General features: G+C 39.9%; 2 protein-coding genes and 1 long non-coding RNA gene across 13 annotated transcripts in view; 2 read left to right on the top strand and 1 right to left on the bottom strand.

Moving 5' to 3' along the window:
- jakmip3 (Janus kinase and microtubule interacting protein 3) overlaps positions 1-5,577 on the bottom strand; it is a 68,232-nt gene extending 62,655 nt beyond the window's left edge. For 5 of the 11 annotated variants that reach the window (XM_083556473.1, XM_083556479.1, XM_083556480.1 and 2 more), the window contains exon 1: positions 4,930-5,305. The gene's annotated coding sequence lies outside the window, so the exon portion shown is untranslated. Of the gene's footprint in view, positions 1-4,929; positions 5,306-5,394 lie in introns of those variants that run through there. The other 6 variants (XM_083556481.1, XM_083556482.1, XM_083556477.1 and 3 more) reach the window with 5 other exon arrangements.
- The window catches only part of LOC310734561, a 134,606-nt gene that overhangs the window by 16,174 nt on the left and 97,467 nt on the right, over positions 1-20,965 (top strand). The gene's annotated exons all lie outside the window — the stretch shown is intronic.
- bnip3 (BCL2 interacting protein 3) lies at positions 9,722-20,936 on the top strand. The gene is made up of 6 exons (XM_083556659.1): positions 9,722-10,021; positions 11,880-12,048; positions 12,279-12,357; positions 12,564-12,670; positions 16,997-17,146; positions 18,962-20,936. Exons 1-6 carry the CDS (start codon positions 9,979-9,981, stop codon positions 19,005-19,007), a joined length of 594 nt encoding a protein of 197 aa, XP_083412785.1. The 5' UTR covers positions 9,722-9,978; the 3' UTR covers positions 19,008-20,936.

The following is a 20,965-nucleotide window of genomic DNA, read 5'->3' as shown; positions in this document are numbered from 1 at the left end:
GCTGGAGGGTTATCTATCATGAATTGACCTTCCCAGTCACCACACCTAAATCCTATTGAACTGCTCTGGGATGAAAGAAATGTCTGTCAGAAAGAAATATACAACTAGCAAAGAACATTATTAACAAGTTTAGAAAGAGGCATGGTAAAAGTATTTTTTAATTTGTGGGGTTTTTTTTACAGTTAGTACTAAGTGTTTTGAACTGATGTTCATAACAAGTATTTTGGAAATAAGATGCTGAGCACAGGACAGTGTTAAAGAGCAGTTCTTAGGTATAATTATTAATATTTATGATACCAAATTTATTTAAAATAAATATTGTCAATATTATTTTGGGATAAAAAAATCTATATGTGTCCGTAGCACATAGGTAGAGAGATATAAATTGTTATACCGGAGGCAACATGTCTGCAATAACACTCTCTCTCTGTCCTCAGTCTTGCTGTCAGTGTGATGAACATTAGGAATGGTTCAGCTCAGTTGAGCTGGGTGTATTTTGTGGATCATTGGCTAAGGTGAAAGGGAAATTCCTCCTGCTATCAGTCTGTTTAGAAAGACCTATAGTACAGCTCAATTACTTAAAGAAGCTGAAATTACAGTTTAATAACCACTAAATACCTAAGACTTTTAGTTATGCTTTTTTTGTTAAGATAGGATGAGAATTAAAATATTAAAAGAATATTTCAGCCTCGTTCACACTAATCTCTACCATTCATGCGTGTGATTATAGAGAGCAAAGATTAAAAAAAAATTATTTTTCTTAACAATTAGTTTTAATGGAGTCGAAGATCAGTTGATCTGTAGAGATTCTTGTAGAATGCATTCCATCAAAGATATTTTTTTCTGTTATTTTTTACACTGAAGATTTTATGATTAGCGAAGTGATATCTCAGTAATTGTACTTTTGATTAAAAGGTCGGAAATTGAAATCTCAGCACTACCAAGCTAACATTGTGAGCGCTTTTAAAAGGTTCTTAACCTTTAATTGCTTAATTGCTTAGCTGTCTGAAATAAGTAAAATAACTCTACGCCATTCTGGACATGGGCACCTGCCAAATACCATAAATAAACTGTAAAATGTACTAATGATTGTATGTTCCTAGTTTAAGGAAGTGAAAGCATTGTAGTTTCTATTGGATGAAGTAAGGATGCTACAAAACCCTTTGGAATAGTGAATACAACTGTAATTTAATTGTTTTTCTTCATCGTGGACACTCAAAAGTGGACAAAACTCGTGCACTCAAAAGTGCACGAGTTTTGGAAACCTGTCTGTGCTTACAGTGAGGAAAATAAGTATTTGAACACCCTGCTATTTTGCAAGGGGTCTGAAATTGTCATCGTAGATGCATGTCCACTGTGAGAGACATAATCTAAAAAAGAAAATCCAGAAATCATAATGTAAGATTTTTTAACAATTAATTTGTATGATACGGCTGCAAATAAGTATTTGAACACCTGAGAAAGTCAATGTTAATATTTGGTACAGTAGCCTTTGTTTGCAATTACAGAGGTCAAACGTTTCCTGTAGTTTTTCACCAGGTTTGCACACACTGCAGGAGGGATTTTGGCCCACTCCTCCACACAGATCTTCTCTAGATCAGTCAGGTTTCTGGCCTGTCACTGAGAAACACGGAGTTTGAGCTCCCTCCAAAGATTCTCTACTGGGTTTAGGTCTGGAGACTGGCTAGGCCACGCCAGAACCTTGATATGCTTCTTACAGAGCCACTCCCTGGTTATCCTGGCTGTGTGCTTCGGGTCATTGTCATGTTGGAAGACCCAGCCTCGACACATCTTCAATGCTCTAACTGAGGGAAGGAGGTTGTTTCCCAAAATCTCGCAATACATGGCCCCGGTCATCCTCTCCTTAATATAGTGCAGTCGCCCTGTCCCATGTGCAGAAAAACACCCCCAAAGCATGATGCTACCACCCCCATGATTCACAGTAGGGATGGTGTTCTTGGGATGGTACTCATCATTCTTCTTCCTCCAAACACATTTAGTGGAATTATGACCCAAAAGTTCTATTTTGGTCTCATTTGACCACATGACTTTCTCCCATGACTCCTCTGGATCATCCAAATGGTCATTGGCAAACTTAAGACGTGCCTGACATGTGCTGGTTTAAGCAGGGGACCCTTCCGTGCCATGCATGATTTCAAACCATGACGTCTTAGTGTATTACCAACAGTAACCTTGGAAACGGTGGTCCCAGCTCTTTTCAGGTCATTGACCAGCACCTCCCGTGTAGTTCTGGGCTGATTTCTCACCTTCCTTAGGATCATTGAGACCCTACGAGGTGAGATCTTGCATGGAGCTCCAGTCCAAGGGAGATTGACAGTCATGTTTAGCTTCTTCCATTTTCTAATGATTGCTCCAACAGTGGACCTTTTTACCAAGCTGCTTGGCAATTTCCCCGTAGCCCTTTCCAGCCTTGTGGAGGTGTACAATTCTGTCTCTAGTGTCTTTGGACATCTCTTTGGTCTTGGCCATGTTAGTAGTTGGATTCTTACTGATTGTATGGGGTGGACAGGTGTCTTTATGCAGCTAACGACCTCAAACAGGTGCATCTCATTTAGGATAATAAATGTAGTGGAGGTGGACATTTTAAAGCAGACTAACTGGTCTTTGAGGGTCAGAATTCTAGCTGATAGACAGGTGTTCAAATACTTATTTGCAGCTGTATCATACAAATAAATAGTTTAAAAATCATACATTGTGATTTCTGGATTTTTTTTTTTAGATTATGTCTCTCACAGTGGACATGCACCTACAATGACAATTTCAGACCCCTCCATGATTTCTAAGTGAGAGAACTTGCAAAATAGCAGGGTGTTCAAATACTTATTTTCCCCACTGTATATGATTTCAGTTGCAACTTGAGTTAGCGAGCTCTCCCTTAACCTAGACAACTAGTTTATCTTTTGGCATCGTCGTGCGTTTAAAAAAGTTTTTTCTCCCGATGCTGTGCAGCTCAGAACAGAGGTGAGGTGCGTTTTTTCGTTATGTCGCTTAGTTTTTTGGCTTGAAGTTTGTGAAACCAAGAAAAACCCAGGAAAAAAATTATAAAGTAGCCGATTCGTTGTTTAAGCCGTGGGGTTCAAAACGTGGAAAAAAAGTAGCGCTTATAGTCCGAAAAATACGGTTGTTTTAATATTATTTAGTTCATAAAAGTTTATCTACATAATCTAATAACTGCATGTTAGTCTTCTTATCTATACAGTTTTATGTCTTCAATGCTGTAAATCAAATATGCAGTAGATAACGATCAGGTTAGATTGTGCTGTAAATAAGTAAAGTATTCCTTTAAACATGATGCTTAAAGTGCAGGAGTTTTAATCTCAGTAGGCCAAAAAAATGCTAATTGAACTGCATGCTTTAAGATATATGTAAATGTCTCTGCAACAGGGAAAAAAAAAAGCATGGCTGTGAAATATAGTAATACATATTTGCAGCCTGATGCAGACTGAATTACATAAAAAAGGGTCTCACCATTTAAAATATTAATAGAGTTGAAATTACCAGGGCACAACACAAGTGTTTCCACAGAAACCTCATGATAAACAGCGAGAGAATTCCCAAAGTGGGCCGGATTGCCAGATTAGTGCTAGTCTGCATGAGACAATTTAGCCACAAAGGGTAATTTAACCCTTTAATCAACTCTAAGCACTGTGACTCAGCATGTTTTGCTTGGGGAGACATTGGTGAGGGCATTTGTGTCGTACTTGTCATTTATAATTCAGATTTAAACACGCTGTACTATGAGTAACGTTTGTGAAAGCGCATCAGTAATTGAGCAGGTTGTGATTTATCCCCCCTCAGAGCCTGGGGTGGGTCAGTGATCATGTGATCATGGTGCTTCCATTCAGATTAATTTATTATGATGATGGACAATGTGCAATAATGGGTACTTTATGTCAGATCTGGGATAACTTTTATGCTGTCATATATTGTGGTTCTTCAGGTGCAAACTGATTTGAAATCAGATCACAGTTTGGAAGTAATTGCACAGCTATAAACATTTTGCACATTGAAATGATAAACTGAATGAATTTGTGAATGAACAAGTTAAAAAAAAAAAAAAACGAGGATATAAGTACAAAAATGCAGAAAATTTTTCTGTTGTGGTCCAGATTGAATATTGTATTAAATCTTTAAATATAAAAAAATATTATAGAATATAAAAAGTTTCTGTTTTAAGTGGTTATATAAAAGTGCCAAAAGTATCTGAACTTCTAGGGATATCAGAATTTGATTTTAATGATTTTTTTTACAGCGAACATCCATGAACATGCAAACTAATTCTAAACCTGAGACATATTTTTCCATCCAATTTTTTACTTTGTTCCTTTAATATTTATGAGCCAAACTCACAAATAAACACTAATCAATACTCAAATCGCACATTTTAAAAGTCTTTATTACAACCCTGATGTCAAACACATCACCGTAATCTGATTAGATTTATATATTTATATGAATAGATTATGATTCAATGACTGAACTTGAATCGAATTATTTCTGCACTTTTACAGCATGTTAACATTAGGATCATAATAAATCAATAAGGCACCAATATGGTTTCACAAAAAGCAGATCTTGACCATAAAATTTATTTTTTTATCAGAGATAGATCATACCAGACAAGCTGACTGAAAAGAAACATCTTTCAGCAACACAATTCAAGCTCATTTAAGACTAGAAATCAACCCAACAGTTTGAGCATCACTCCTGTGAAATGTCTATTCCAAGCTTTTGCAGCTATCTGGTGGAGAATGTCTATGCAGTCCTCCAGGCCTTGATCGAGATCTTTAACAGGTAATGAAACATCTTGGTGACATATGAAAATGCGTATGATCGCATTTAGCTGTAGATATACATGCATTAAAAAATTCTCCTTGAATGCATCCAGAGAACAGCAATAACACCAACCTGCAGAACACGATCCTGATTGTGCTGCGTTTTCAATCTGCGTGCTGCAGCTGGATCCTCAGTCATCCTCAGTGAGTGGAAGCACACGCTCTGAAACAAGAACGGATGTGCTGTCATACGACCCAGAGCTTCATACGAACGTTTCAGCATCCCCCTGTTCTCCTCTTATCGCCTCTTATATCATTTCAGCCATGGTTCTGCAAAGGCGCAAAAAAGGATGGATGCAACTCCAGGCGCCAGCAGGCTTCAAAGCTGAGCCAGGGGACAATGATTCATCAAGAAAGAGCAACAGCCAGGAGGAAAGAGGAGAATAGAAAAAGCAAGAAGGATTGTCAAAGGAGGAGTTTTAGAGTGGATGATTTTTGAAGGAAGGAGAGAGAGAGAGAGAGAGAGAGAGAGAGAGAGAGAGAGAGAGAGAGAGAGAGAGAGAGAGAGAGAGAGAGCAGGGCTGGGCTGGGCGCTTACCATAAACACACCCCCAACCCTGATGGAGCGCAGGATGAAGCTGGCAGCAGAGTGGAGGAGAGGAAGAGAGGAGGAGGTGATGGAGGAGGAAGAGGCGGTGGTTGAATCACACACAAACACAGACAAACTCACACATATACACAGAGGTGCTCAGCAATGTGTCGCAAAACACACTGTTGGGATGCACAACGCTGGGAGCTCAGATCCTGTCATCTCCTGGAGAGCTCAGTGTGTGTGTGTGTGTGTGTGTGTGTGTGTGTGTGTGTGCGTGTGTGGAGAGAACTCATGGCTCTTTTTGCCACCTGCTGGCCAGCACACAGCATGTCACAGATATTTACCCAAAAGTGATTAAAAAAAAAAACTAATCAAATTTAGTCCAACTTATACATGTCCATTATGTCCACACATTTCAGCTCATAAATCTTTTGACGTGAAAAACAAACAGTATGCTGACCATGTGAGCCAGAATTGTATAGCCCTTATATAGGAATGACCCATATAACACACACAGAAAAGCCTCCTCTACTGCAGGTGGTGCTAAAGAGACAATAGATGCACAGATGGCATCCTATATTGTGACACACAATTCGATGATAAATGCAGGACTAGATTGACTAAACTTCATTTTGATCACTGTGCAGAAATAAATATTAGTTCTTTAAACAGAACTATTAATAGATCTATCAGCTAACAGTATTAGCGCAACATAGAAATGATGCAGGATTGGCACATTTCCCAGACAAAACTTATCCACAAACGTTATTTCTTTTGTAGTTGGATACTCATGCAATTGCAATCAATTATTACTGTCAATACATTTTAAATGGGCATGTTATGCTTTATAAATTGTGTCAAGAACCAATAAAAGTAAAACTACATACAGCATTTTATATTTATTTTTATCAAATGCACTACCTGTTTACGCTTATGCTTGAAAGCTGTATTTTGTAAATAAGGGTTTTTTTTTACAAGATTTTGCTCAACATATTCTTAATGGTTCCTGACTTTTTGGAGCCCATGTTTAATAATTCGTGGCTCCGAAAATTTGCTGGTTCTCATTTGGATCCTAATAACAGCAAATTGCGGATTATCTTACAATTGGCAGGAATCCGCAGCGGGACCGAATGTGCAGGAACGTTAGGAACAACATTTTGAATTATGTATTTGGTCAAATACTGTACATTATTATTTTATTAGGTGACATAATGTCTAGATTAATACACTAAGGTACCATAAGGGATGGGGGGGGGGGTATATATTGGACTGAGAACATGCTTTCACAGAAAAAGCAAAGAAAAGCAAAGAAAGAGTTTAGTTTGCCTTGCCAGTAAAATAAGTTACAGTCGTCGTCCCTTTTACGCGGTAGATACGTGCCTAAACCAACTGCGAAATAAAATGTACGTGCTAAATATACGCCACCCTAATATTTTAGTTTTTTTTATTATTTAAGCCATAAATCATCCCCACACACTCTTTAAACAAATACAGAAATCATTACCAAATATATTGCGAGATATATTTGTATATTTTGTGTTAATTCGTAACCTTTATAGTGAGTACTGTACAGTACTGTAGCAGAGCCTATGCATAGTCTCTCTGCTTGTTTATTGGTTGAAGAGTTAAAGATACACGTCACTGCATTATTTATTTTCATTAGCTAAATCTGGTGACATACGTCTTCAACTCTTCTCTTTTTTGAAGTCAGAGCCAATCACAAACCAGATTAAATAAATGGGACATTCCGATTGGCCAGACTTGTTTCTCCAGCTGTATAATGTAAATTTTCAGTAATGACATAAAAGTTACACCAAAGTATTACATCAGTTACTGTCAATTTAACAAACAACGTACATAGAATCTAAATTTAAAATTTTTTTATTGCCAGGTACAGCAAAGGGTTCAGCAAAGTGCACTTTAGGGTACTAGGACTTTGTCTTGGTGTCAGGTGCAAACATATACACAGATATGAAATGTGTACACAATTTAAATGAACTATAATAAATTCAATAAATACGGTATACAGAACGTGGCTTTGCATGAGAAGTTTAGAATATAAAAGTGAAAGTCAATGTCTAAACATATATACAGACACAAAGTATGTACACAATCTAGAATGAAATCAATGTTGAATACAGAAATGTAAGTTTGCATGAAAAGTAGTGCAATTTAGAATGTGTAAATGAAAGAGAATGTCTGAAATTTCAGGTCCTGCTGGCACTTTATTTACAATAATTGTTTAGATTTAGGATTGTTACTCAAACAAGTTTTTCTTTTTTATTTTACATAATGACTTTGAGTATAATGAGATTATATTTGGAAGCCAAATTAATTAATAAGATAAACAAAGAAAAACCTGATAGAAAGATGTTTAATGGGACTATAGCATCAAATTTATCATACTGCTACTCTTCACATCGGTATAAAACTGATATACAAAAGTTTACATTACAAGACAGCGAAATTCTTCTCTATGCATTTCGGTAAGAAGCTAGGCTCAGGCATAAAACTGCAGTGTTAAAGGTTAAACTTAAGAGCCCAATGCATGCCATTTGGCAGTGCAGGAGCTCAATAACCTCAACCGTATGATCAATAAACCAGGTTTTTACATATCTCAACTCATCAGGAAGGCAGGGTCAGAGCACAGGATCGGCTACACTGCAGAGCCCATGTTAAGTGCCTAAATACCTTCTGATCAGTAAGCCACAGCTTCAACCATTGACCTACTACTTATACTACATATAAACGTAAATGCATGGGCTGCGTATACATAGATTACAGCATTGATAGTTTAAGTGAACACAAGTATTAGAGACAAAATATAAAAAAAGAACTAAGAATTGTAATGTTTAATGCTACCAAAACATTTTCTTTAGGTTAAGTGGTATTTTTACTTTCTTACTGCCCTTAAGTACATTATATGTTTATCTGCACTTTGGAAAAACGTACAATTCACCATATTTTTGAATGGGTTATATCTTAATTTTTACTCATACATTTGCAAAATCAGTTCTCACCTCTTTAAAGCAAACACAGAAATTGTGTTACAAGAGAAGACCACGGCTGTAACCCAGTAGTTCTTGTGAAGCTTTGCGTTGAACCAGGACTCTCTCACCATGGGACTGTAACAATACAAAGGACTCCTCAAAGGGCTTGATATGCAGGAGTATGGAGTAGTGAATTGCATAAATAAAAATAATAGAATTAATTCACCATTCTTATAGATCATTGATATTTTTAAGACATATTTAAGCAGGGTATTTGTATATATACACAAGCAAAGGAATGATGTACATCATCCAGCCCTATTTAGGTGAACTGAAAGTGGCCCACTGATATACACAAATGTAAGTACAACCTCACGTTTCAGCAACCATTTTAGTGTATATTCCCAAGGAACAATACTATAGAAATTAAACGTGGATATACTTTATAGTAGTGAAATGTTCATCTTGTATAGCAGTATTGATTTACTGTTCTCTAAACATATCTCAACATACAGCCATTATTCTTTAACTAATTCTTCAACAAATGTGAGTACACCCTAAGTGAACATGTCAATACTGTATGCAAAGTGTCAATATTTTGTATGAGCACCGTTGTTATCCAGCACTGCCTTAATCCTTTTGGGCATGGAATCCACCAGAGCTGCACAGGTTGTTGCTGGGTTCCTCTTCCACTCCTCCATAATGACACCCGATCTGCTGGATGTTAGACTCATGGCGCTTCTCCACCTTCTACTTGAGGATGCCCCACAGGTTCTTAAAATGGTTCAGGTCTGGAGACATACTTGGCCACTCAATCACCTTCACCTTTAGCTGCCTTGTAGAGGAAGCTGTAGGTCGTTTAACTATGCAAAGCCACATGTCATATTCATCATGGTCCTGTCAACTAACCATGATCTTTTGACAATAATGGCTGTATATTGAGTTATTTTTAGAGGACAGTGAAACTGCTATACAATCTGCACATCGACTACTCTAAAATATATCCATGTTTTATTTGTACAGTATTGTCCCTTGAGAAGATATACTAAAATGGTTGCTGAAGTGTCAGGGGTGTACTCACTTTTGTGAGATACTGTAATAAACATTTCCCACAAATTGGTTTTAGAGATTATTTATCTTAAAACAACAATAAAAACGTGACTAAAATGATGTAATAATCAATTCGAAGTGTATTTAAGGTTTCTATTTGTTTACATACAATCTTGAAAACAGGATTATTCCCGTTTGTGTAGGATTAGTCAAACTGGCAACCACGGACGGAGCGCCTAGGTCTTGTAGGCGGGGCTTAAAACTTGTCAGCCTGACAGACAGTAATTTGAACCAATCAGAATACACCAGAAGAACAGCTAACGCAACTTTACGTGGTTTGCTTAGGTTTTTATTGAAGCAACACCAATTTCGTCCTGAGTCACATGAGAACACGTGTGCGGGCTATGCGACATTAAACTCAGGCGGCTAATGCTTCACTTCATCCCCGTGTGTGAACACGACCAGGAGCAGTCTGAGCATTTATTTTACTGTGATTCTGAATTTGATAAGACGGAGTGTTTGAGGTGGGACCTAGTTTATTTCTGACATAATGTCGACAGATAAAGAGAGTCTTCCCGAAGAGAATCTACAAGGTAAGAGAAATAAACACTATCTTTCCTATTTAAATGTTATTTGTTTGAAATAAGACATGATTCGAACCAATATTTTATTGCGTCATCATCGCAAGAACTCTGTTTTCTTTTAAGTTGGACATTTTTTACACACTCACACACACGGATAGCGCAGTGACGTCATGGTTTAAAAACTGTGATGTAACAACTGTTTCGGGTGATACGCCAGTGTGCAGAGTGTACGGATGAAATCTGGCACTGTCTGATGTCTGGTGCTAGAAATCTAGGTGTTTTAACACAGACAACAACAATAACAATAACAGCATGGAGGGAGGAACCTATTTCTCCATACACATTGTGACGTCAGAGAGGCGGCGTCCGTGCTGTCATTTGATTGGCTGAGGAGCATGCCATGACCGAGCAGAGCTATTTTCAGCCTGTATTTACCCCCAGCTCAGACACACTTGTCCTTTGTTATTCTGGTGCCCTTCATCCCTGAAGCCGTATTGTAATACCACTTGTTTATAAGTGTCTCTATATAACAACCCCCCCACCCCCCATTTTTAATAGGATATTTTCCGAAGCCAAGCTTCCAGTATCAGATAGATAGAAAGATAGATTGAAATTTATTGCCATTGCATAGTACAGGTACACAGCAATGAAATGCATTTTGGAAACTCTTTCCCCTATCCAAAAAAAAATATGTCTAAAATGCTAAATACAGAGTATCAGATCAGAAAAAATCTGCTTGTCCTTTATGAGGTTTTGTGGCTTTTCCTGAGGTTATGTTCATGCACATGATGTTTACACACAAAAAAAATTCCGGTCCAGTTTATCAAGGCAATATCAGCCTCGTTAAATACTGTTAAAGACTTCCCGGTAGGTTTACGTTTGTGCTACAGCTAGAATGAGGTTGTTGACAGTCATGTCAAGTGATTACACCAGACTGCAATACACTCTAGAGTTGGTCCTTCAGGGCTAATTTATTTAACACGTAATACGTGATCAGCAGCGATTGTGATTAGAAGAAGCACCTGAAATACAAAAACTGGTGTATTACACATGAGCAAGATTACTTTCTTGATTATTGCAGAGAAAGTAGAAGTAAATAAAGTGAGCCTCTAGCGACCAATCCAAGTGTAAAACGGAATAAAGGAACTGCATGTTTGTGGTTTGGTGGAACGATACAGATAATGGAATGCACGGATTTATAACAAATCATCTGTCAGAAAGTGAGCAAGAATGAAACGTAACTTAATAAAGTAACTTGGTCTGGGTGGCTCTACCTTGAAGTTTTTTGTATTACCATTGAGACAGCTTTTACACCGTAGTAAAAAAGTCATTGTTGTTTCATTTAATGCAGATAAACTTAAAGAGTTGAAAAAGTTTGTGAAACCTGGAAGAATTCGATATCAAATATTTGAATCATTATGATGATTTCCACTTTGTGTGCATGAAGACTGTATGTTTCTTGCGTTTCCCCAAACATTTGACTGCAGCAAACGAGCAAATGTTGGCAATGGTGCTCTTTAGATGGCATTAGTTTAATTCTAGCACATTTTTCTGACCAATAATTTTTTTTCAGACCACTAATACATTCATATTTTGCTATTTTACACCAATGTAGTTTTAAGTGAACAGATACATCATCAGTTTAACTGTAATTCTTTACAGATTCAAAGTGTACTTCTTTGTGCTAAGTGGAACGTATCCACTGCAATTCAGTTATTTTTTTTATAGGATATATGATTCAGGTTTTCATTTACTTGCTAATTTACTTGAATACTTAATGAAATATGGATGATTAGGATTAATATAAGCCACGGCATATTTTCATCAGCACCAGACTGCACTAACTTATTTGTATTTGTGACTGCAGGCTCTTGGGTGGAGCTGCACTTCAATAACGGAGGAGGAGGAACTCCTAAAGCGGCAGTGGAGGATCAGGATCAGAGTTCTGCCCACTCTGGAGACATGGAGAAGATGCTGCTGGACGCTCAGCACGAGTCTGGCAGGAGCAGCTCCAGAGGAAGTTTACCCTGTGACAGGTCAGTGTTTTTTATTTTTTTATTTATTTAGTTATTTTTTTACAAAAAGCTTAATTTATTTATTGTTTATCTGCATTTAGTTATTTTGTGGTCAATTCATTAACCATGCTGAAACCCAAAGATGACCGAAATCAGTCGATTTTTCACAATATCTATTGCTGAAACTATATTACCATGTAGCCTCAAATAAACAGACTACCTTTTAAATGTCTTTTATTTCACCTTTCTAGTCCTCCGAGGCCCCAGACTCCTTTGCACTTGAGCAGAGGCTCAGAGGTCCAGAGCTCAGGAGAGAAAAACAGCTCACAGGTATATTTTAGCGACGGTTGGCTGCACGGCCTCATAATGGAATACTGAATTTTATTAGCGGAGTAAGTGCAGGTTTTGAAATGCACACGTCCTACTTGCAGACCTGCTGATCATACGGTTACCGGGTTACTGTATGACCATCATAATCATTGTATCCAGATGATAAATGTGTTTTCGGTTACTAACCTGTTCTGGTTTGGTTTTAGTCCGATGAAGACTTTCTGGAGAGAAGGAAAGAGGTCGACAACCTGATGAAGAAAAACGCAGACTGGATATGGGACTGGTCGAGTCGGCCTGAAAACATCCCACCCAAGTAAATCACACACATTCCACAGTGCAAAGTTACTAATGGAGAAGCTGGTGTTGGATCTGTAATGATCGCAAATGTTGAGCTATTTTATGAGTTGCTCAGTAGATCCTAGTTTTATAACCACAAATGTCTGTAAAAGACTGTAGAAAGACTCATAATCTTACATTCCAGTGCTCATGTTAGTTCTCACTCTCCAGTGTTCTGTATTGTTCAAAAATTTATGATCACACTCTTGATATCACCCAAATGAGGATGTGTTCCCCTTTTGAGTCTGGTTCCTCTCAAGGTTTCTTCCTCATAATATCTAGGGGAGTTTATCCTTGCCACAGTCATCAGGGATAAATAACCCAGCCATTAGGGGGGCACAAGCCAGTGTACTCTTAGTGCCGGTCCCAAGCCCGGGTAAATGGGGAGGGTTGCGTTAGGAAGGGCATCCAGCGTAAAACATGTGCCAAATCAAATATGCGGATCACAAATGAGAATTTCATACCGGATCGGTCGAGGCCCGGGTTAACAACGACCGCCACAGGTATCGTTAGCCGACAGGGTACCGGTGGAAATTGGGCTACTGTTGGCCGAAGGAGGAGAAGGAGAGGAGGAAGGCGTCTACAAAGACGGCAGGAAAAGGAGCAGTGTAGGAGAGTAGAGGTTCGGGTTGGTACTTTAAATGTTGGTACTATGACGGGTAAAGGGAGAGAGATAGCTGATATGATGGAGAGGAGAAAGGTAGATGTGTTGTGTGTTCAGGAAACCAAGTGGAAAGGGAGTAAGGCCAGGAACATTGGAGGTGGGTTTAAACTGTTTTATCATGGTGTGGATGGGAAGAGAAATGGTGTAGGGGTGATTCTGAAGGAAGCGTACAGTAAGAGTGTAGTGGAGGTGAAGAGAGTTTCTGATAGGGTGATGATCGTGAAGGTGGAGGTTGAAGGGATGATGATAAATGTCATCAGTGCCTATGCTCCACAAGTTGGCTGTGAGATGGAGGAGAAAGAAAGATTCTGGAGTGAATTAGATGAAGTGGTAGATGGTGTACCTAGGAAAGAACGATTGGTGATTGGGGCAGACTTTAATGGGCATGTAGGTGAAGGGAACAGAGGTGATGAGGAGGTGATGGGTAGGTATGGTTTTAAGGAGAGGAATGTGGAAGGGCAGATGGTGGTAGATTTTGCTAAAAGGATGGAAATGGCAGTGGTGAACACGTATTTTAAGAAGAAGGAGGATCACAGGGTGACGTATAAGAGTGGAGGAAGGTGCACACAGGTGGATTATCTTCTGTGTAGGAGATGCAACCTGAAGGAGATTGGAGACTGTAAGGTGTTGGCGGGGGACAGTGTAGCTAGACAGCATCGGATGGTGGTCTGTAGGATGGTTTTGGAGGCGAAGAAGAAGAGGAGAAAAGTAAGGTTTGAAAGAAGAATAAGATGGTGGAAACTGAAGGAGGAAGACTGTAGTGTGAGGTTCAGGGAAGAGGTGAGACAGGGGCTTGGTGGTGGTGAAGAGGTGCCGGATGATTGGGCAACTACTGCAGGAGTGATGAGGGAGGCAGCTAGAAAAGTACTTGGTGTGACATCTGGAAATAGAAAGCAAGACAAGGAGACGTGGTGGTGGAATGAGGAAGTGCAGGAGAGCATTAGGGGAAAGAGGTTGGCAAAACAGAAGTGGGATCGACAGAGTGATGAGAAAAGTAGGCAGGAGTACAAGGAGATGCGGCAGCAGGTTAAAAGGGATGTGGCGAAAGCCAAGGAAAAGGCATATGAGGAGCTGTATAAGAGGTTGGACACTAAGGAAGGAGAAAAGGATTTATACCGATTGGCCAAGCAGAGGGACCGAGCTGGGAAGGATGTACTGCAAGTTAGAGCAATAAAGGATGGAGAGGGAACTGTGTTGACTAGTGAGGAGAGTGTGTTGAGAAGATGGAGGGAGTATTTTGAGCAGCTGATGAATGAGGAAAATCAGAGAGAGAGAAGGTTGGAGGATGTGGAGTTGGTGAAGCAGGATGTAGATAGGATTAGTAAGGAGGAAGTGAGAGCAGCGATTAAGAGGATGAAGAATGGAAAGTCGGTTGGACCAGATGACATACCGGTAGAAGCGTGGAGATGTTTAGGAGAGATGGCAGTGGAGTTTTTAACCAGATTGTTTAACAGGATTCTGGAAGGGGAGAGGATGCCTGAGGAATGGAGAAGGAGTGTGCTGGTACCGATCTTTAAGCATAAGGGAGATGTGCAGACCTGCAGTAACTACAGGGGAATTAAGTTGATCAGTCACACCATGAAGTTATGGGAAAGAGTAGTGGAAGCCAGGCTGAGAGAAGAGGTGACCATCTGTGAGCAACAGTATGGTTTCATGCCGAGGAAGAGCACCACAGATGCCTTATTTGCTTTGAGGATGTTGATGGAGAAGTATAGAGAAGGACAGAAGGAGCTGCATTGTGTATTTGTGGATTTAGAGAAAGCGTACGACAGGGTGCCAAGAGAGGAGTTGTGGTATTGTATGAGGAAGTCAGGTGTGTCAGAGAAGTATGTGAGGGTGGTGCAGGACATGTATGAGGACAGTGTGACGGCAGTAAAGTGTGCAGTAGGTACGACAGACTGGTTCAGGGTGAAGGTTGGACTGCATCAAGGATCGGCCATGAGCCCTTTCCTGTTTGCAGTGGTAATGGACAGGTTGACGGACGAGGTCAGACAGGAGTCTCCCTGGACTATGATGTTTGCAGATGATATTGTGATTTGTGGTGAGAGTAGAGAGCAGGTTGAGAAGAGCCTGGAGAGGTGGAGATATGCGCTGGAGAGAAGGGGAATGAAAGTCAGTAGGTGTAAGACAGAGTACATGTGTGTGAATGAGAGGGAGGGCAGTGGAGTGATGCGGTTGCAGGGAGAAGAGGTGGAGAAGGTGGAGGAGTTCAGGTACCTGGGGTCAACAGTGCAAAGTAATGGAGAGTGTGTTAGGGAAGTAAAGAAAAGAGTGCAGGCAGGGTGGAGTGGGTGGAGAAGAGTGACAGGAGTGATTTGTGATAAAAGAGTATCTGCAAGAATGAAAGGGAAAGTTTATAGGACTGTGGTGAGACCTGCGATGTTGTATGGATTAGAGACAGTGGCATTGAGTAAAAGACAGGAGGTGGAGCTGGAGGTAGCAGAGCTGAAGATGTTAAGGTTTTCGTTGGGAGTGACGAGGATGGACAAGATTAGAAATGAGTTTATTAGAGGGACAGCGCATGTAGGACGTTTTGGTGACAAGGTGAGGGAGGCGAGATTGAGATGGTTTGGACATGTGCAGAGAAGGGACAGGAATTATATTGGTAGAAAAATGCTGAAGATGGAGCCACCAGGTAGGAGGAAAAGAGGAAGGCCAAGGAGGAGGTTTATGGATGTGGTGAGGGATGACATGCAGGTAGTTGGTGTAAAAGAGGCAGATATAGAGGACAGGGTGGTATGGAGACGGATGATCCGCTGTGGCGACCCCTAATGGGAGCAGCCGAAAGAAGAAGAAGAAGAAGAAGAAGAGTCATCAGGGATAAATACACATTATTCACCTTAACTGTTAAAATTCTGTAAAGCTGCTTTGAGACAATGTCTGTTGTGAAAAGCGCTATAGAAATAAACTTGACTTGACCGAAAATAGTCTAAAAACCAATGAAAACTCTATACAATGTAGAAGATACAAAATGATCTGACAGTACTGGTAGGGAACACTGAGGTGGGTTGAAGATCAGTGGTTAAGTTTCTGGGTTACTGATTAAATGTAAAGCTGCCACCTGTGGGCCCCTGAGTTAGGCCCTAAACCCTCTGTGCCCCATGGGTGCTCCACCCCAGCTTCCTAAAATTGCTGGAATACATAAAGAAAGAATTTCACTGTGCTGTAATGTACATGTGACAAGTGAAAATATTTTTTTACTTCCTTTCTTACACTATACAAAAACAAATATTACTGTTATCAACAATTGTGGGTGAGCAGTTATAGGAAAATAACCAGTGAAGGTTTTATAACAACATTTCCAAGAAGGAACAATATTTATTTTCCCTCATGAAATAATTTAGTCTCTTTCTGGTCATGTTTAATGATGTGGAGCTTCTATTATTCCTCGTTATCAGACATGTTATAGCAGTTAAAGGCAGCCAAAACCACACTTTTTATTCAAGGTCATTTTATAGTGTGGGGAAAAGCTTGTTACTAAGAAATTGCAAACTCCACGTTTACCTCAAACATAGCACCTGTCTTAAAAAATGCTAAATTTTATTTTTTTTGCTGGTTTTTACTCCAGTAACAGTACACGTTTTAGGGCCCGATAGTTTAAAATGAATAAATGAAATGCCTTTTTGTTTTTTCTTTCAGGGAGTTCTTGCTGAAGCAGCCCAAACGTTCCAGTACCTTGAGCATCAGGAACACTGGCGTAATGAAGAAGGGAGGAATCTTTTCTGCCGAGTTTCTCAAAGTCTTCCTTCCGTCTCTCATCGTTTCTCACATCCTCGCTGTGGGGCTCGGGTGAGTGACGTCCACCACATAAACACTCGAGTTCCACGAGGCAGAGAGAGAGAAATGAACACCGGTCATCCTGAATAGATTCTCTCAGTCCTAAAAATGTTGAAGAGCACATACATTGCTCTAAAATTTCCCGAATGTATTTAGGGAGGAAAGAGCACACGACACACGTCATTTTAATCTTTATTAAACCTTTCATTAACCTTTATTAAGCGCCTGTGAATTGGGCAGGAGTCGTCCTGCAAGAGACGTAGGATAAATCAGAAATTTTGCAATCAGAAATTTCAGATGGATTCCTACATAGTGAGATTTTTACTCAGCATTATAGACCATAACGTAGTTTCTTTTCGGCTTCTCCCGTTAGGGGTCGCCACAGCGGATCCTCCGCACGTTTTGATTTGGCACATGTTTTACGCTGGATGCCCTTCCTAACGCAACCCTCCCCAATTTATCCGGGCTTGGGACCGGCACTAAGAGTGGCTGGGGATGGTTCCCTGACCGGGAATCGAACCCGGGTCGCAGCGGTGGGAGCGCTGCATCTTAACCACTAGACCACCAGGGGACCTAAAACTTTCTTTTCGGCTTCTCCCGTTAGGGGTCGCCACAGCGGATCCTCCGCACGTTTGATTTGGCACATGTTTTACGCTGGATGCCCTTCCTAACGCAACCCTCCCCAATTTATCCGGGCTTGGGACCGGCACTAAGAGTGGCTGGGGTTGGTTTCCTGACCGGGAATCGAACCCGGGTCGCAGCGGTGGGAGCGCTGCATCTTAACCACTAGACCACCAGGGGACCTACATAGACCATAACGTAGTTAAGTAAGAAATACCCCAGTAATAAATATCAAATTAGCTGTACAGAATAATGGTTCACTTTTTAAATCTCCTAATATATAAACACTGACTACATTGTTTTCCCCATTTATAAATTTTTGCTGGCTGCCCAGATGCAGTCAGTCTCAGCCATCTATCGATCTCCGTAATGTCCACTTTATTGTGTTTCTCACTGCAGTGTAACATTAAAACTGTACCCAGATGCTGGTGAGAGCAATTTTAACCCTGTCCTTTGGGGACATTTTGGTATGACATCCCAATACAGCTTTAAACAGCTATCCAGGTTTATTCAGTGGTGCTTGAGGAATATCCTGGCATCCAGATCAGTAGCCTCAGAGGGTCTCTGGTGATTTAACACTCACTCTGAAATCCCTGCTCACATGCCACTTGCACTGCTAAATCTCCTCCAATCTCTGTTTACTGTCGAGAAAAGCAAAGATCATGTTACTGAAGCTGATGCGAGCATGTTAATCGGGGGGAGATTAAGAGAGATTAAGTCCTGACTATCACTTCACCTCTTAACAAACAGGAGGAAAGCTGACCTTCCAACTGACTTTCCCAAAACCCAAAAGATGACACTACATTTAATATTTTTTGTACTAATAGTTTGTAACACACTTCAGTTGGCTCACATTGGTTTCTCTGCCTGTTTGGCGTGAGCGTAGATCTGACGCTACATAAAAAAGTTGCTTCTTGCCAGGATACGAATACGAGCTTATTTACTAGTCCGTAGCAGCACATGAGACCTTTCACATCCCCGTTGCTGCCCATTAAGAATTTATCCACATTTGGAATAATTAGAAAATTTAAATGAATTTAAATGTCTGAATATTTTGCTATGATGTCACGTGAAGCGTCTTAATATCTTTTTTTTTGGCCACGGAGATGGGTTTAACATTCAAAGTTGGTCAGTTATTATTAAAATGTTAAGGATAACCCTTGAAAAGCCCAACAGGTGGAGTTGTTTGTTGTCCGTGTGTTTCAGCGTGTACATCGGAAGGCGTATCACTACATCCTCCAGCACGTTCTGAGGGATATCCCGCGGCCCAGATCTCGCCGCAGTCACACACTCTGCCACTCACCATCTCCGCTGCTTTGTCTCCAATCGATGCTTCAGTAGATCCAAGTAGGTCAGGGACGCCTGAGCCATTTCCGTCAACGGGTCGTGTGTGCTACGTGATGTAAACCCCCCCCCCTACACACCTCCTCACGTATTCCTCTGGCTCGCACTCTGCTTTTCCCATCCAGCCTGCACTGGGAGGCCATTTTATAGAGTAGCGTTATCCACCTTCATCTTACCATTTCTTGTGCAGATATATAGAAACGGTTTCAAAAGAAACATGTGAATTGTAGATGTAAGGAAGCAGGGGAAAAAAATAGAATATCCAGGAATTGCTAAATGTAGGAAGTGGTTTTGGCTTAGGCCTTGTAAATAGAAATACTTTGGTAATGATGTTTCAATGAGGTTTTTCCTAATAGTGCAAAGAAAACTTGTCATTTGACAAAAAGTAAAGAAGGAAAATGAAATAAATGGCAACATCGGAACAAATCACATTTCTCAGACGCAGGGAATTAGTTATCTTTTTTTGTTTTTGTTTGATCGATTAACTTGCTTCCACAATCCACTTTATAAACTAATCAAAAAATAAGCGAGTGTCATGTGCAGATGAAAGGATACTTGAAAAACGAATAAAACCAACTGCACTTACAGATCACAAAAATCACCTGAGCACAGAGAAGGCGCAATATAAATATACACACACTAGCAACTTCAAATATTCATTTTAGGAGCATAAATGTATTTCTACAACCCAAAATACACTACACATGATTGCTTGATTTGAGGAAAATCAAGCTGGAGTAGAGCTTTGGGTGGAGCCACGAAACACAGACAATCTCAGATACCCTGTTTTGTTCCACATCCTGCGTATGATTGTTGTGTAAAGAAGTAACAGGTCAAAAGTCGATACTCCTCACAAAGCGTATAGGGATATTTAATGTGAGATCATATAATAATTTCGGGTTAACCAGCACCGTGTGTGGGTACCTGGGATTTAGTAGTTTATGTGAAAAAAAAGCTGTTCCTACATCAGGCTTGAATGAAACAGGTTTGCTTTGATATAAGTCAGAAATTGCATGAAGACTTATTAAAACACAGCTGTAGTATAAACGTATCATAAAAGCCAAGTAACCTATGAACTGGATTCCAGTCTTTAGCACATTTTCTTGACATGTGATTGTTACGGTACAAGACTTTTTGCTTTGTTAATTAGGTAATGCTCAGGTAAGCATCTTCCAAGGCCCAAATGTATTCTGGGTAAAATGACAGGTACCAAACACAAAATAAACAGTTTACCTGTTTATATTCCCTTATACACATACACACACACGCAGCGTTATCAGATCCTGCTGGTAACAAGATCAAGTGTTTGGTGTGAACATTGGTGGTGTGGGAATCGATAAGGAACGTGGGAACGGCGCAGCATACCGGCCAGTCTCATCGCTTTCCTGCCGTGTATCTACCCTGGGATGGAAAGTTCCTGAATGAGAAACACACCACGAGGATCACAGGAATGCGTTAAGTCACTAGGGAGACACAAGTGTTGCGTCTGAAGGTGGAAAGAGCCACTAATTGTAACTACTAATCATATTACATACAAGCACAAAATAATCTATTATGCATGTCCTGCACAAAATGAACACAGGCTCGTTTTCCTTTTTTTCCAAAATGATTTTTGTATTTACTCCAATTGAAATGTAGAAATGTCCAGATCTGAACCTTAAGATTCAAAGCTGTGAGGTCACTATAGCTGCTCTGATAACTTTATAGTGGAATAAGGCAAGGAGAAAAAAAGGGAACTCGATGTAATTATGTGCATGTTGTGTAGTGTGTAGAAATGTGACATCCATGTGCTTTTTGTATTTAAAGTGAAAGCCAATAAAAATCAATCTTAGTCCAATTTCGGTCTGTGATTTCAGAACAAAAAAA

The sequence above is a fragment of the Silurus aristotelis genome (genome assembly GCF_946808225.1).
Source record: "Silurus aristotelis genome assembly, chromosome: 12".
In the NCBI taxonomy this organism is placed as follows: domain Eukaryota; kingdom Metazoa; phylum Chordata; class Actinopteri; order Siluriformes; family Siluridae; genus Silurus; species Silurus aristotelis.
Note: the sequence above shows the minus strand (reverse complement) of the source record. Positions and strands in the feature narration are given on the sequence as shown.

Excerpts from the sequence above, each read along its gene's own strand:
- bnip3 (XM_083556659.1), top strand. The coding sequence starts at position 9,979 with ATGTCGACAGATAAAGAGAGTCTTCCCGAAGAGAATCTACAAG. Across the intron at positions 12,671-16,996 it reads CCTGAAAACATCCCACCCAA|GGAGTTCTTGCTGAAGCAGC; the intron begins GTAAATCACACA and ends TTTTTCTTTCAG. Across the intron at positions 17,147-18,961 it reads ATCCTCGCTGTGGGGCTCGG|CGTGTACATCGGAAGGCGTA; the intron begins GTGAGTGACGTC and ends CGTGTGTTTCAG.